General features: G+C 41.8%; 1 protein-coding gene across 3 annotated transcripts in view; it reads left to right on the top strand.

Moving 5' to 3' along the window:
- Cep126 (centrosomal protein 126) overlaps window positions 1–16,060 on the top strand; it is a 56,718-nt gene that overhangs the window by 36,013 nt on the left and 4,645 nt on the right. For all 3 annotated transcript variants that reach the window (XM_075966840.1, XM_075966841.1, XM_075966842.1), the window contains 3 exons: window positions 1,609–1,678; window positions 9,463–9,672; window positions 12,965–13,029. In XM_075966840.1, the coding sequence (XP_075822955.1) occupies window positions 1,609–1,678; window positions 9,463–9,672; window positions 12,965–13,029 (345 nt within the window). The remainder of the gene's footprint in view (window positions 1–1,608; window positions 1,679–9,462; window positions 9,673–12,964; window positions 13,030–16,060) is intronic.

Raw genomic sequence — 16,060 nt, forward strand, 5'->3', positions numbered from 1 at the left:
CATTTTACACACTTCTTCCTGGTTCTGGGGATCAAACTCAGAGCTTCTTACATGCAAGGCAAACACTGAGCCACACCTATAGCCCAAGAGGTATTCATTTTCATGTGCATAAGGTTATTAAGATAGATAACAATCATGATCTAATCTTACCAGCAAAGTGAATCATTTAGTTTATGTTTGTATAAGTTATGGTATCATTATCACTATATGATTATAGCTAAATAATAAATGTAAATACCTTCCAGATTATAAATGTAGTAGCAATTAATCAGATCCTCTTTGAAATCGCATATTATTCCCGCCATTCATATCAAGATCTATGCAGGGAATACATTATCTTTCATTAAACTTGTTTTAAGCTATATCAGATTTGCTGGTGTATCACACACCTTTAAACCCAGCACTTGAGAGACAGAATTAAGTGAATCTCTGAGTTGCAGACTAACCAGAGCTACATAGTAAGACCCTGTCTCAAAAAAAAGGAAAGAAGGAAGAAAGAAAGGAAAAAAGAAAGAGGTGTCTCAAATCTTAGAAGTAGCAAGTTCTACTTCTAAGTAACAAGTTACAAGCTCGGTGCCCTCTCAGTTGTTTCTACTCTGTGGGCGCTGTTGTGTTGCTCCTTGCCTTTTGCACCTTCCCGTGCTGTCCTCACTGCCTTCCCAGTTTCCTTTCCTTTTCACGTGTCTGTCACTTACACATCTGCTTGGACACCTCACACCTCACAAGGTCTTGCCACTCTTATACTACAGGAATGTTCTCCATCAAAATCAAATTTTAGAGTTGAGAATTGTTATCATTTTTGTTTGGTTTTGTTCTCTATTCTAGAGGCTGGTGAAGCATACTGTTGCTACAGTAGTGGTCCTTATCACCATGTCTTAGCAAATGTGTTTTGAAATGGCATCTTTTGCCTAGTTCTTTGTGCAAAGAATGTAAGACAGATAAAAGTGAAACGTCACCCTTACCATTTTACAGCAGATTTTCAGTGCCAGGTGTGTCAAGAGGAAAATACAGCTCGGGCAGCCTTGGGGTTGGGGCTGTTGCAGTGGCCTGTGTCGGTTACTCTTCAGATCAGCTTGGCAGAGCCACGTGTAAGTCCCTGCCAGGCAGTCTGACAGGCTATATTCAGGAGAGCAGGAGGGTGTCTGTCAGGTAGTGTGGAATGGCACACTTTTTGAAGATGTGTTCAGATCTCTGCTGCTTCTGCCTGCAGTCTTGTAGATACTTCCTGTCCTCAACATCAGCTGCACTCAGAACAGTCTAGCAGTGACTCACACATACAAAGCCATCCCAGTGTAAAGTGGGATGGGACCTTTAACAGTTCTTTATTCCAGCTGATTACCACCCAGCATACTTTGCTCTTTTGTTATGCAAGAGAACACTGCAACCTGAAACTTTGTATTAGACAAAAGACAGTTTTAAATATTTATTCACCATGAAAGGCTTTAATCCAGTAGTTCTTGATTTCTGCTCCAAAACAAAAGAGATAGGCAAGTTATACAAAGAGTGACAACTAAAAATGCAGGCAACAATTTATAGATTCTTAAAAGCCTTGACCATATCATGAATTTTAAATGTGGAATTCTATTCTTATTTAACCTATTTTTATAGCATTTTGGACAAACTGTTCAAAGTACAAGTGAGCCAATACAAGCTACAAGAGGTCCCAAGACTGAAGAAGGTACGTTTTGCTATATGTATTTTTTTATCTTCTTTTATTGTGTATAGATTTTTTTCTCATATCCTGATTGTAGTTCCTCTCCCTCTACTCTTCCCAGTTCCTCTCCATCTCCTCTCCCATCTGAATTCATTCCCTTTCTGTCCCATATTAGAAAATGAACAAATTCTAAGGGATAATAGTAAAATAAAATATAGCAGAATACAATATAAGATAAAACAAAAGCTAACACATTGGAATAGGACAAAACTAAACAGAAGGAAAAAGCCCATGAGGAGGCATAGCAAATAGAGACCCTCATTTGCAAATCAGAAATCCCAAAACACTACAAGCCATAATATATATGCAAAAAAAACCTATAGGTTAAAAAGAAGAAATATATATATATATATATTAAAAATAACAGGATAAATTTTTAAAAATAGGAAAAGTCCTGCCACAATATTATAAGATAAGGACTATCCAAAGATGCCATTGAGTTAGCTTTCTATTGACCATCTACAGTTGGCATACTCTTAAGAATAGTTTGTTTCCACCAGTCATGGCACAGACCTCGGAGGCAGAGGGAGGCGGATCCCTGAGTTGGAAGCCAGCCTGGTGTAGAGTGAGTCCCAGGACAGCCAGGGCTACACAGAGAAACCCTGTCTCTGGGTGAAGTAATTTGCTTCCCCAAAGGAAACTAAATTTTCATTTGCAAGTGGCATCAATTGGAGATGGCTCCTGGGTTAGAGATGGGGCTTGTGTCTACTTCCTTCATCTCTAGGATCCCATCTGGTGGAGACCGTGCAAGCCCTATGCATGCTGCCTCAGTCCCTGTGAGTTCATATGTGTATCTGTCTTGTTGATTAGGTGACCTCATTTCTTGGTGTCCTCCATCTCCTTCTGGCTCTTTCACTCTTACTGCTTCCTCTTCTGCGGGGTTCCCTGATCTTGAGTAGAGAGATTTGATAGAGACATCCCACTTAGAGCTGAATGTTCCAAGGTCTCTCACTCTCTGCATAATGTCTGACTATGGGTCTCTATTTGTTACATCTGCTGCAGGAAGAAACTTTTCTGATAACAACTGAGAAAGACCTGATCTATAATTATTGTAAAATGTCATTAGAAGTCATTCCATTGCTACGGTTTGGTTTGGTTTTAGAACAGTAGTATTAGGTTTTACTGTAGGTCCCTAGGCAATCTAGTCTCAGGTTCTTTGTCACCTAAGCAGTGGGGAGTAAGGCTTAACTCAAATCAGATGTTGCTTAGTTACTCCAACAAGCTTTGTGCCAACATTGCACTAGCATATCGTGCTCGCAGAACAACACTATTTAGGTCAAAGCTGGGTTGGCGTTTACATTTCTGCCCTGGTGGTCTGCATAGTACCTTCCTGTATCAAAGACACTAGCTCCTACGTGAGAAGGTAGGCTCTAGGTAGGTACCAGTTGGACTTCTCCATGTCAGTTCAGTGAGTCATGTAGGTTTTGTCTTTAGCAATGAGGCCATGCATCAGTTTATAGAGAGCAACCAATAGTCTTGCTAATGGCCTGGGTTGTTTGGACAACATCTCAATTAGATAAAACCCAGTACCAATACTGGAAGCTTCATTTGGTCACAAAAGCTGTCCAGTTGGGGCTCTGTTTCCCTCATTGTTTGGTGATGTCATTTAGATCACCTTCTCGTGTGTGTGTGTGTGTGTGTGTGTGTGTGTGTGTGTGTGTGTGTGTGTGTAAGCTTCTAGTGTACTAGATTTCCTTACTACCCCTCAAATGGTCCTTAATTTTAACTGTCTAAGTATTCCTTCCCTCATCTCCCTATTCCCTCCCTGTCTCCACTTGATTCTCACATTCCAGTCAGCACCCATTTATTCATAGCTATTTCCCTTTCTTGGGGAGATCTATCTGCCCCTGCTCCCCATCAGTCTCTTATTCAATGCCTAACATATGTGGTTATATCTTGGTTATTATTGACTTAACATTTAATAGTCACATATAAGGAAATATATATTTTTTTCTTTCTGAGTCTGGGTTACTTCATTCAAGATGATTTTTTTCTAGTTCCTCCATTTACCTACAAGTTTCATTATTTAATTTTTTAATGACTGAGTAATGTTCCATTGTATATCCATTGTCTTTATCCATTCATCTATTGAGGGACATCTAGGTTGTTTCCAGATTCTGGCTCTTATGAATATAATAGAAATGAGCATAGTTGAGCCAAGTGTCTCTGTTGGAGGATAAAGCATCCTTTGGGTATATGCCCAAGAGTGGTATAGCTGGATCTTGAAGTAGAAAGATTGCCAGCGGGGCTGGAGAGATGGCTCAGCAGTTAAGAGCAGGTCCTGAGTTCAATTCCCAGCAACCACATGGTGGCTCACAATCATCTGTAATGAGATCGGGTGTCCTCTTCTGGCCTTCAGGCATAACACAGACAGAATATTGTATACATAATAAATAAATAAATATTAAAAAAAGAAAGAAAGATTGCCAGCTTCCTGAGGAACCACCATACTGATTTCCATAGTGCTTTACTGCTTTGCACCCCAACCAAAAATGTGTGAATGTTCTCCTTATTCCATACCCTCACCAGCCTGAAGCTGTCGCTTATATTATTGAGCTTAGTCATTCTGACAGGTGTAAGATTAAATCTTAAAATAGTTTTGATTTGTGTTTACCTAATGACTAAGGATGTTGGACATCTCTTTAAGTCTTCTTTTGAGAATTTTGTACCCCATTTTTTCATTGGGTTATTTGTTTTCTCAATATCTAGTTTTTTGAGTTCTTTATGTATTTTGTATATGAGCCCTTTATCAGGTGTGTAGTTGGTGGAAATCTCTTTTCATTCTGTAGGCTGTGGCTTTGTCCAAATGATGTTGTCCTTTGCCTTATCAGAAACTTCTCAGTCTCATGAGTTCCCATTTAAATTTTGTCGATCTTAGTACCTGTGCTAACAGTATTCTGTTTATAAAGTCTTTCTCTTCTATGAAGCACAATGTATTTTGTTTTATGTTGAGGTCTTTGGTCCATTAGAGTTGAATTTTATGCAGGGTGATAGATATGAATCAATTTGCATCCTTCTGTATGCAGACATTCAGTTTGACCAGCACCATTTGTTGGAGGTGCTGTCTTTTTTACGTTGTATATTTCTTGCTTCTTTATCAAAAATCAGGTGTCTATAAGTGTTAGATTTATAAGTGTTGGGTCTTTAGTTTGGTTCCATTGATCAATGTGTCTTTTCGTGCCAATATCATGATTTTTCTTTAACTCTGTAGTACAGCTAAAAATCTAGGATAGTGATCCCTCCAATGGTTCTTTTATTATTCAAGATTGTTTTAACTATCCTGGATTTTTTTGTGCTTCTGTGTGAAGCTGAAAATCATGCTGCTAAGATCTGCAAAGGGCTGTGTTGGAATTATTATGGAGATTAAATTGAATCTTTTGATAAGATACCATTTTTACTATATTAATGCTACCAATCCATGAGCATGGGAGAGCTTTCCGTCTTCTGATAGCTTTGTCAATTCTTCCTTCAAATATCTTAAAGTTTTTAATCATACAAGTCTTTCTTTGTTCTGTAAGTTTAGTCTTTTGATTACCGTGTGCCGAAGGGACTTTCTTTTCTGGTCCATTCTATTCAGTGTTCTGTATGCTTCTTGTGTAATTATTGTTCTGTCTCTTTAGGAGACAAGCCACGCCCACTCCCTTCCCCATCCGCTGAGGCAAGCTGATCTTCAGCTTCTTCCAGCCTGAGTTCTCTTCCCTTCCCCCCCCCAGAGGAGAGCTTTGATCTCTCCTCACTCTTTCTTTCTCTCTCTCTCTCTCTCTCTCTCTCTCTCTCTCTCTCTCTCTCCTCTCTCCCTCTCTCCCTCTCTCCCTCTCTGTTCGTTTCCCTTTCTTCCTTCCGTTCCATAACTACTAAATAAATATCCAACCTCACTTTGCATGGCGTGCCTCCATCTGTCTCTCGCCTGCCACATGGCTTGCCGCAGGGGATGGAGCCTGGGACCAGGCAACTTCGGACACCTGTGGTGTGGTCTCATGCGCAGTCCCTGTCCCACAGCAAGCCACTCGGGGATCCGCAGCAATTTTTAATAATCCATTACATCTTGTACTGTTAAAAAACAGTCTCTATGAAATTCATATGTTCACACCCACTGAGATGGTGGGGCTGATCTATTGGGAGCTCACCAAAGCAAGCTGGACTGGGACTGATGGAGCATATGATCAAACCGGACTCTCTGAATGTGTTGGACAATGAGGGCTGACTGAGAAGCCAAGGACAATGGCACTGGGTTTTGATCCTACTGCATGTACTGGCTTTGTGGGAGCCTAGTCTGTTTGGATGCTCACCTTCCTAGATGGATGGAGTGGGGAGGACCTTGGACTTCCCACAGGACAGGGAACCCTGACTGCTCTTTGGACTGGAGAGGCGGGGGAGGGGATAGGAGTGGGGGAGGGGGAGGGAAATGGGAGGAGGGGAGGAGGTGGAAATTTTGTTTTTAAGTAAAAATAAAAAAAAGAAACTTAAGAAAAAGAAATTCATATGTTCCAGGTGGAAGCACGAATTAGAATTATTAAGCAAAAGGAACAGAGATGTGAGAGAAATAAAAAACAGAAACACAGAACAGCATTGGGAGGGAAATTCAGTGAAACTGAATGCACCTCATTTATTTTCCACACGCTTATTATACACTTCTCTCCAGAAGGGGAGGGGAATGCAGCAGACTTCATTAACATGATATAAGGAATAGACTTGACTTCTCTGACCTAAGGAAATTTTTTTGTATGGTTTTGTTTTTAAAAAAAATATTTTCTGTGCTTTTCACCTGAATTTCTTTTCCTTCATCTATTTTTATCATTCTTAGATTTGATCTTCCCATAGTGTCCCAGATTTTTTTGGATATTTTGTACCAGAAATGTTTTATATTTAACATTTTCTTTGACAGAGCTATCTGTTTCTTCTGTTGTGTCTTCAGTCCCTGAGCTCTCTGTTGATGAGGCATGCCTCCTGAGATTTTCTGTTTGAATTCCTAAACTTCCATCTCCAGATCTCCCTCAGTGTAGGTTCTCTTTATGATTCTACTTGAACTTTCAGATCTTAAATGGTTTTCTTCATTCCTTCCACTGTTTGTGTTTTCATAGAGTTCTTTGAGGGGTTTATTCATTTCCTTCTTAAGGACCTCTATTATATTCATGAAGGCTGTTTTACGGTCTTTGTCTTGTATTTCAGTTATATACTCAGGTTCTACTGTGGTGGGTTGTTGGCCTCTAGTGGAGACATACTGTCCTGGCTGTGATTGACTGTGGTTCTACACTGGCGGCTAGGCTTCTGGGTTCAGAAAGATTCCCATTCTAGGTGTTGATATCTGATCTTGTCTTTGTTGGGTATGAGTTTTATTCCTTGGTTTCACTTGCCCTCTCTGGTGCTTAGAGTGTGGCAGCTTTGTGTTGCCTGGGAGGGAATTCTTCTGGGATACTGCTAGGTGTGTCCACTGGGAGTTCTGGGAGCTGACACTTAAGAGTGGGGCTGGGATAGAAGAGTCAGGGTCTCAGGGAGGTGTGCTGGAGGTGGGAAAGCAGGGTGTTCCTCCAGGATCAGATCAGCCCACCGGGGATAGGGCGAGAGGAAAGGCCGCAGCAGTTGTCTGCTGCAGAGTTGCGCATGAGAGGAGGGCGAGTGCAGACCTGAAGTGCACCTACCTACTTAGCCAGCCTCCTTGCTGCTCTGTCCTTGGCTGGCACATTCCCAGAGAATGGCTGCTGGAGCTGGGGGCTGGGATAACAGGATGAGTGGGAAGGGAGCTTGGAGGAGAAGCTCAGGACCCACTGAAGATGAGCTAGACAGCAGTTGTGAGGCTGCTGCAGGGGCTCTGCTACAGAGATGTAGGTGGAGCCAGGGAGCTGGTTTAGAGGAGCAGAGGGAGAGGTGAGGGCCTGCAGTCAGACTGCTACTAGAAGCGTTTCTTGGAGCTTTGTTCCCAATGTTTTGTTGCTGTTGTTGTTATTTTTGGCTTTTGGTGTTTTGTTTTGTTTTGTTTTGTTTTGTTTTGTTTTGTTTTGTTTTGTTTTGTTTTGTTTTGTTTGAGACAGGGTTTCTTTGTGTAGCCTTGGCTGATCTAGAACTAGCTGACCTCAAACTCTCAGAGATGTGCCTGCCTTTGTCTCCACCTCCCGAGTGCTGTATTTTCTCAGGTACTTGTGAATTGTGCAGTTACATAGACTTGAACTGTCCATACGAAGGTGTATTCAGTTCCTTCCCAGTTTGTTTTTGGATAATAATGTACTAAACTATCTCCTGACTTGTCCAGTTTTTCTGTAGGATAGATTCTCAGAATTATATGTGAAGTAGATAGAGTCTCACTATATAGCTCTGGCATCTTGGAACTCACAATGTAGACCAGGCTGGCTTCAAACTCATAGAGGTCCACCCTCCTCTACCTCCCAAGTGCTGGGATTAAAAGTATGTGCCAATATTTTCTTAACTGGGGATGGGAAAATGCCAGATAAAGAGAATCCTGAAAATGTAAACGTACACTGAGCTGGAGAGATAGCTCAGGGATTAGGAATGTACACTGAGCTGGAGAGATAGCTCAGGGATAGGAATCCTGGCTGCTCTTTCCGAGGACCCAGGTTCAGTTACCAGCACTCATGTGGAAGCTCACCATCAGTTGTGACTTCAGTCCTAGGGGATTCACCACCCTCTCCTGGCCTCCTTGGGCACGAAATGCCCATGGTATACAGATATGCATATAGGCAAAACACTCATGCAAATAAATGAATAAATATTACCCCAACAATATGACTGCCTGGGGGCTGGAGAGATGGCTCAGTGGTTAAGAGCATTGCCTGCTCTTCCAAAGGTCCTGAGTTCAATTCCCGGCAACCACATGGTGGCTCACAACCATCTGTAATGAGGTCTGGTGCCCTCTTCTGGCCTGCAGACATACACACAGACAGAATATTGTATACATAATAAATAAATATTTAAAAAAAACAATATGACTGCCTAAGACCTGAACAAGACAGACATACTAATGTGGAAGGGGAAAATATCACGGGGTCCCACCCCTAAATAAAGAACAGGCAACTAAGAAATGCTGATTAATCTTCCCCAGGGATGAGCCCCTAATTGGCTATCCAAAACCAAATGATCAGCCCTGAAATACATGTATACAAGCAACGCTAAATTAATTCACTAGGTTATTATATGTATAATGTGTGTGTGTAAAACAATAACAAAACAAACTCAGGAATTAGAGGCAGTTCTAAGCTCTCTGAATCTCTGCATTCAAGATCATCCTGGTCTACAGAGTAAGTTCTGGGACAGCCAGGGCAACACAGAGAAACCTTGTCTTGAAAACCCACCCAAAAAGAAAACAAAAACAAAAAGAGGCCATGCATGGGGGGGAGGTATGGGAGAAGAAAGGGAAGGAGGGAAATTTGATTATGTTTTCATTTAAAAGTAATTTTTTAATCCTAGAAAAAAACTTAAAATTTTAAAAAGCCAGGAGGTAGTGGTGCAGGCCTTTAAATCTCAGCAATCAGGATGCAGAGGCAGGAGGATCTCTCTGAATTTGAGGCCAGCCTGTTCTACAGTGTGAATTCCAGGACAGTCAGGGCTACACAGAAAAGCCCTGTCTCAAAAAAAAAAAGTAAAAAAAAATGAATAAATAAAATAGACAGTAACAGAATATTTGCTGCTGCCCTCTGCCTGTGACTTGAGCATAGACAGACATAATTTCAGTAAGTTGATATTAGGGTTGGTCCCAAAAACAAAAGTGATGGACGAGTGAAAGACGGTTTCTGTAGTTTCAGGTAGCACTTCTGAGTGTTCGGTACCAGAAAACCTCATGAATTCTTCCATGCCTGAGGATGACATTCTGACTGCCATGAACAGCAAGCAGCTACAGAAACCAAGTCTGTCCTCCAGTAAGCCCCAGCCATCCAACATCTGCGCAGTGTCGGCTGAGGAAGAGAAGGTCTTGCAGTCCCTCCGCCATCTCAATGAAAGACTGTACTGTAAGTGTGGAGGCGCAGGTCTGTAAGAAAGGGACACCCTGTTCTTAGCTTATGCTAAATCTTTATTTAATTTAAAACTCTGAAGTAAAAATACAAAATAGAGCTAATAACTCATCTGAAATTGAGAATATTGTTACTGTTTCAGATTATTGCAGGCGCACCATATCATTTATAAAGATAGCAGTTTCTAAGCCATGCAGTTGGTGGCGCACACCTTTAATCCCAGCACTTGGGAGGCAGAGGCAGGCAGATCTCTGTGTTTGAGGCCAGCCTGGTCTGCAAGAGCTAGTTTCAGGATAGACTCCAAAGTTACAGAGAAACACTATCTCAAAAAACCAAACCAAACAAACAAACAAAACAAAAAGATAGCAGTTTCTATACTATTCTGTTTTAGAAGCATATGAACATAAGGTGGGCATAGTGGTACAAACCTTTAATCTCAGTACTTGGGAGGTAGAGACAGGGTGGTTCTCTGAGGTTGAGATCAGCCTGGTCTCCAGAGCAAGTTTCAGGATAACCAGAGCTACACAGAGAAACCCTGTCTCAAACCCCTCCCCCAATAAAGGCTTAAATATATATATGTGAACATATTACCTATGTTTTAAAAATAAACAGACTAGGTGTCTATACTGACCGTCATGAAAATAACTTTTTCAAGTGTTTCTTTATATTTATTTGTTTATTTATTATGTATACAATATTCTGTCTGTGTATATGTCTGCAGGCCAGAAGAGGGCACCAGACCTCATTACAGATGGTTGTGAGCCTGGGAATTGAACTCAGGACCTTTGGAAGAGCAGGCAATGCTCTTAACCTCTGAGCCATCTCTCCAGTCCCAATCAAGTGTTTTTAATTCTCAACTTTGGATACACATACACAGGATTCTTAAAGCTAAGTGTGTGCGGGCATGGAGCAAAGCCTGTAATAACAGCACGTGAGTGGCTCCCGCAGGAACAGCAGTGCAAGCTGGCAAGCCCCAGGCCACCCTTGGGGACTTGATAAGATCCTGTCTTTATGGGAAAAAAGTGAAAATAATTTTTAACTAGGAAAATAAGGGTAGAACACAGCTAACCTTCAAGCTGAAGATATTTGATTAGTGGAACAATACACAGTAGTGTCACAAAAGGTACTTCACTATGAAGTCGGACCATCGAGGGGGCTATGCCTTCCGCCACAAAATGTTTCCATCTCTTCAACGTCACTGTGGAGCAGCTGAGGGAAGGAAAGAAAACATCTCTGGTGCTTTAGAAATGTAGCCTAGTGGGTACCTCACAGTAATCCCAGCCGTGTTCATACACCTGCTGGTCTGTGAAGCCTGGAGTCCACCCCGTGTTCATACACCTGCTGGTCTATGAAGCCTGGAATCCAGTCTGTGTTCATACACCTGCTGGTCTATGAAGCCTGGAATCCAGTCTGTGTTCATACACCTGCTGGTCTATGAAGCCTGGAGTCCAGCCGTGTTCATACACTTGCTGGTCTGTGAAGCCTGGAGTCCACCCCGTGTTCATACACCTGCTGGTCTATGAAGCCTGGAATCCAGTCTGTGTTCATACACCTGCTGGTCTATGAAGCCTGGAGTCCAGCCGTGTTGATACACCTGCTGGTCTATGAAGCCTGGAGTCCAGCCGTGTTCATACACCTGCTGGTCTATGAAGCCTGGAGTCCAGCCGTGTTCATACACCTGCTGGTCTATGAAGCCTGGAATCCAGTCTGTGTTCATACACTTGCTGGTCTGTGAAGCCTGGAGTCCACCCCGTGTTCATACACCTGCTGGTCTATGAAGCCTGGAATCCAGTCTGTGTTCATACACCTGCTGGTCTATGAAGCCTGGAGTCCAGCCGTGTTGATACACCTGCTGGTCTATGAAGCCTGGAGTCCAGCCGTGTTCATACACTTGCTGGTCTGTGAAGCCTGGAGTCCACCCCGTGTTCATACACCTGCTGGTCTATGAAGCCTGAAGCAAATAACATAATTGAAAATGATCTCAAATTGCTAACACCCCCAAAAATCATTGAGAAAAAGTATATTAATGTCCCTTTTGGAGATGTGGTCTATATTCCAATCTTCAAAGAATTATAACAAGTGAGATCTAAGGGAAATGAATAGTAAATGATCATAAAAAACTAATCCATAAAGAAAAAAATCCATTAAAAATCAAAGAAATCACAATACATACTAAATAAATAGAACCCAAGAAATGTTATATAATAAAATTGCCAGATACAAAATACTATGAAATAACTATATTTATATATTTTTAAATAATTAGACATCTTTCAAAACCTAGTAAGGAAATATGCAATATAAAATGACTTAGCTATTTGGAAAATTTGAATGGAAAATATGAATAAATTTAAAATTCAACTGATTATTTAGACAACAGATTATAGACATCTGGAGGATTAACAGACTAGAATATAAGTCAGAAGTGCCTATCCAGAATAAAGTACAAAGCGGTGAGAGAGAGCAGAATAGAGCTTAAATGGCGAAGCTGTGAGACATTGCAGGAATCATGGCTGCCAAGCTTGCCAATTTAACCAGTATTACCAACATATGAGCGAAAAGCCCATTTCAAAATAAATAAAAAATTCTCAAAGGCTGAAGAGAGGGCACAGCAGTTAAGAGCACTAGCTGTTCTTCTGGGGGACCCAGGTTCAAATCCCAGCACACACATGGCAGCTCACAACTGTCTTATCTGTAACCCCAGTTCCAGGGAATCCAAAACCCTCACACAGACGTACATGCAGGCAAAACAGAAGTGCACGTAAAATTTAAAGAAGAAGGAGGAGGAGGAGGAGAAGGAAGGAGAAAAAGAGAAATTCTCATGTGTGAGTGGGGTCCTGAGTTCAAGCCCAGCACAGGAAGTGGGGGGAGCTCATTGCATAAGACTGGCTTGCCTGGAACTCACTATGTAGACCAAGCTGGCCTCAAACTCAGAGACCCACCTGCCTCTGCCTTCTCACTATTGTCATTAAAGGCGTGCACCACCACAAGCAGCAAGAAATTCTTTTTTTACTTGAAACAAAAGGAAAATGTGACATTTGAATGAATATTGTTTCATAAAATCAAGATACTCAGAATTCCCTCTTACCAGTCAGCTTTATTTAATTGTTCCTAATCAAATTGCTTTCATTTGGGGGCCTATTTACATGTAAGGACTATTTCTGGGATCAGTAGGAAATGTCTTATTCAATTTTGAATACTTTGACACATGAGAATTTTGTTATTAATCCTTTAGTGAGTCTCTTTATATACATAACTAATTTTTTTGTGTCGTGGTATGATTTTTCAGATGTACAAGAAGCCATTTTCAAAAGCCCATCCATCAAAAACACTTTCCAGTTAATACCACTTCTGGTGAGTATATGCTAAGTTTCTCCTGTGCTCTTTTATGTATGCATTGCTAGAGTGCAGCTGGAGCACTTGCTTTTGCCTAGGACCAGACTGGTGATTCTCACTCTTCAGTGACCCTGGGTCCTGGGGATCCGATGTCCTCTTCTGGCCTGGGGGAACCAGTCACACACAGTGCACATGTGCAGGCAAACTGTCACTCACACAGAATAAAATACAGAAATCTCTTTTAATATGAGACCTTTTGGAGGTTTTGAGGGGAGAGGATAAAGACTGGGTGCCCTGAGTTCTAAAATCTTGACAGGAAAGAATAAATCTATCGAAGCTTCCACATCCCTCAATACTGTTTCTTCTGTGAAGCAGTATTTGCACCATGGTGCCCTGACCCAGGTCTGACAGGCGTGGCACTGAAGAGAGCAGGAAGCTGCGCTGCCCTATCCACCCCACTGTGCACCCCTAGGGTGCAGCATCCTTGTTGGCAAGCACTTAGTTCATTCTAGCTTGGGATTTCCCTAAATTTTTTGTAATTACCTAATTTGTTCAATTTTCCAGTGATATTTTCTCTTCCTTGAAAATTTTAAAACCTTTACTTTGATTCATGGATTATTAGACATTATTTTTTTAAGTATTTATTTATTATGCATACAATATTCTGTCTGTGTGTATGTCTGCAGGCCAGAAGAGGGCACCAGACCTCATTACAGATGGTTGTGAGCCACCATGTGGTTGCCAGGAATTGAACTCAGGACCTTTGGAAGAACAGGCAATGCTCTTAACCACTGAGCCATCTCTTGAGCCCCTAGACATTGTTTAATTCAAATTTTAAGTACATTTTTGTCTTAAAGGATATCAGAATCTATGCAGAAAGGTCAATTAATGACATACATAGAAGATCAAATCTGGGACACAGACATTTACACCTGTACTATTTATAATTCCAGTGAGTTATAAAAAACAGTTTTATCATGATAGGTGCTAATTGCTAATGATGGGTAACCATTTGAATCTAATAGGTTCAAATGCTGGCTTAGTGGATTTGTTTATATGTTTGTTGTTGTTTTTCGAGACAGGGTTACTCTATCTCTGACGGTCCTAGAACTCACCCTGTAGACCAGGCTGACTCTGGTTCTGGTCTTCTTCCTGTGTAGCAGGTACTCTGCTAATGCTGTAGCTGTAAAAAAGAAGGTAGCTCCTGAGACACTGGGTGAACTGTGCAGTGTAACACAGTCTCCAGGGACTGCCAAGGCACTACAGTTGCTTAGGTGCACATTATCAAAGGAAAAAATCCCTACAAATCTTAGAATATTTATTTTAGAGTATCTTACTTAGTTTTTTTTTTTAATTTCTACCTCCTCCCCTTCTCCCATTTCCCTCCCCCTCCCCCACCTCTCCAGTCCAAAGAGCAGTCAGGGTTCCCTGCCCTGTGGGAAGTCCAAGGTCCTCCCCACTCCATCCATCTAGGAAGGTGAGCATCCAAACAGACTAGGCTCCCACAAAGCCAGAACATGAAGTAGGATCAAAACCCAGTGCCATTGTCCTTGGCTTCTCAGTCAGCCCTCCTTGTCCACCACGTTCAGAGAGTCCAGTTTGATCACATGCTCCATCAGTCCCAGTTCAGCTGGCCTTGGTGAGCTCCCAATAGATCAGCCCCACCGTCTCAGTGGGTGGGCACACCCCTCGCAGTCCTGACATCTTTGCTCATGTTCTCCCTCCTTCTGCTCCTCATTTGGACCTTGGGAGCTCAGTCCAGTGCTCCAATGTGGGTCTCTGTCTCTATCTCCTTCCATCGCCAGATGAAGGTTCTAAGGTGATATGCAAAATATTCGTCAGTATGGCTGTAGGATCAGGTCATTTCAGGCTCCCATTCCTCAGCTACCCAAAGAACTAACTGAGGACATCTCCATGGACACCTGGGAACCCCTCTAGAGTCAAGTCTCTTGCCAACCCTAAAATGGCTCCCTTAATTAATATATATCCTTCCCTGCTCCCATATCCACCCTTCCTCCATCCCAACTGTCCCATTCCCCCAAGATCTCCCCATCCTCCCCTTCTCACTTTTCTCTCCCCATCTCCCCTTACCCTCACCCCACCCCCACCCCCAAGTTTTCAATTTTTGCCTGGCAATCTTGTCTCCTTCCAATATCCAGGAGGATAACTATATGTTTTTCTTTGGGTTCACCTTCTTATTTAGCTTCTCTAGGATCATGAATTATAGGCTCAATATCCTTTATTTATGGCTAGAATCCACTTATGAGTGAGTACATGCCATATTCATCTTTTTGGGTCTGGGTTACCTCACTCAGGATAGTGTTTTCTATTTCCATCCATTTGCATGCAAAATTCAAGATATTGTTTTTTACCGCTGAGTAGTACTCTAATGCATACATATTCCACACTTTCTTCATCCATTCTTCCATTGAGGGGCATCTAGGTTGTTTCCAGGTTCTGGCTATTACAAATAATGCTGGTATGAACATAGTTGAACAAATGTTTTTGTAGTATGATTGGGCATCTCTTGGGTATATTCCCAGGAGTGGTATTGCTGAGTCCTGGGGTAGGTTGATCCTGAATTTCCTAAGAAACCGCCACACTGATTTCCAAAGTGGTTGTACAAGTTTGCATTCTGACCAGCAACAGATGAGTGTTCCCCTTACTCCACATCCTCTCCAGCAAAGGCTATCACTGGAGTTTCTGATTTTAGCCATGCTGACAGGTGTAAGATGGTATCTCAAAGTTGTTTTGATTTGCATTTCCCTGATTGCTAAGGGGGTTGAACATGACCTTAAGTGTCTTTTGGCCATTTGAAATTCCTCTGCTGAGAATTCTCTGTTCAGTTCAGTGCCCCATTTTTAATTGGGTTAATTAGCATTTTACAGTCTAGTTTCTTGAGTTCTTTATATATTTTGGAAATCAGACTTTTGTCGGCTGTGGGGTTGGTGAAGATCTTCTCCCAGTCAGTAGGTTGCCTTTTTGTCTTAATGACAGTGTTCTTTGCTTTACAGAAGCTTCTCAGTTTTAGGAGGTCCCATTTATTCAA

Source organism: Microtus pennsylvanicus, chromosome 3, assembly GCF_037038515.1.
Source record: "Microtus pennsylvanicus isolate mMicPen1 chromosome 3, mMicPen1.hap1, whole genome shotgun sequence".
In the NCBI taxonomy this organism is placed as follows: Eukaryota; Metazoa; Chordata; class Mammalia; order Rodentia; family Cricetidae; genus Microtus; species Microtus pennsylvanicus.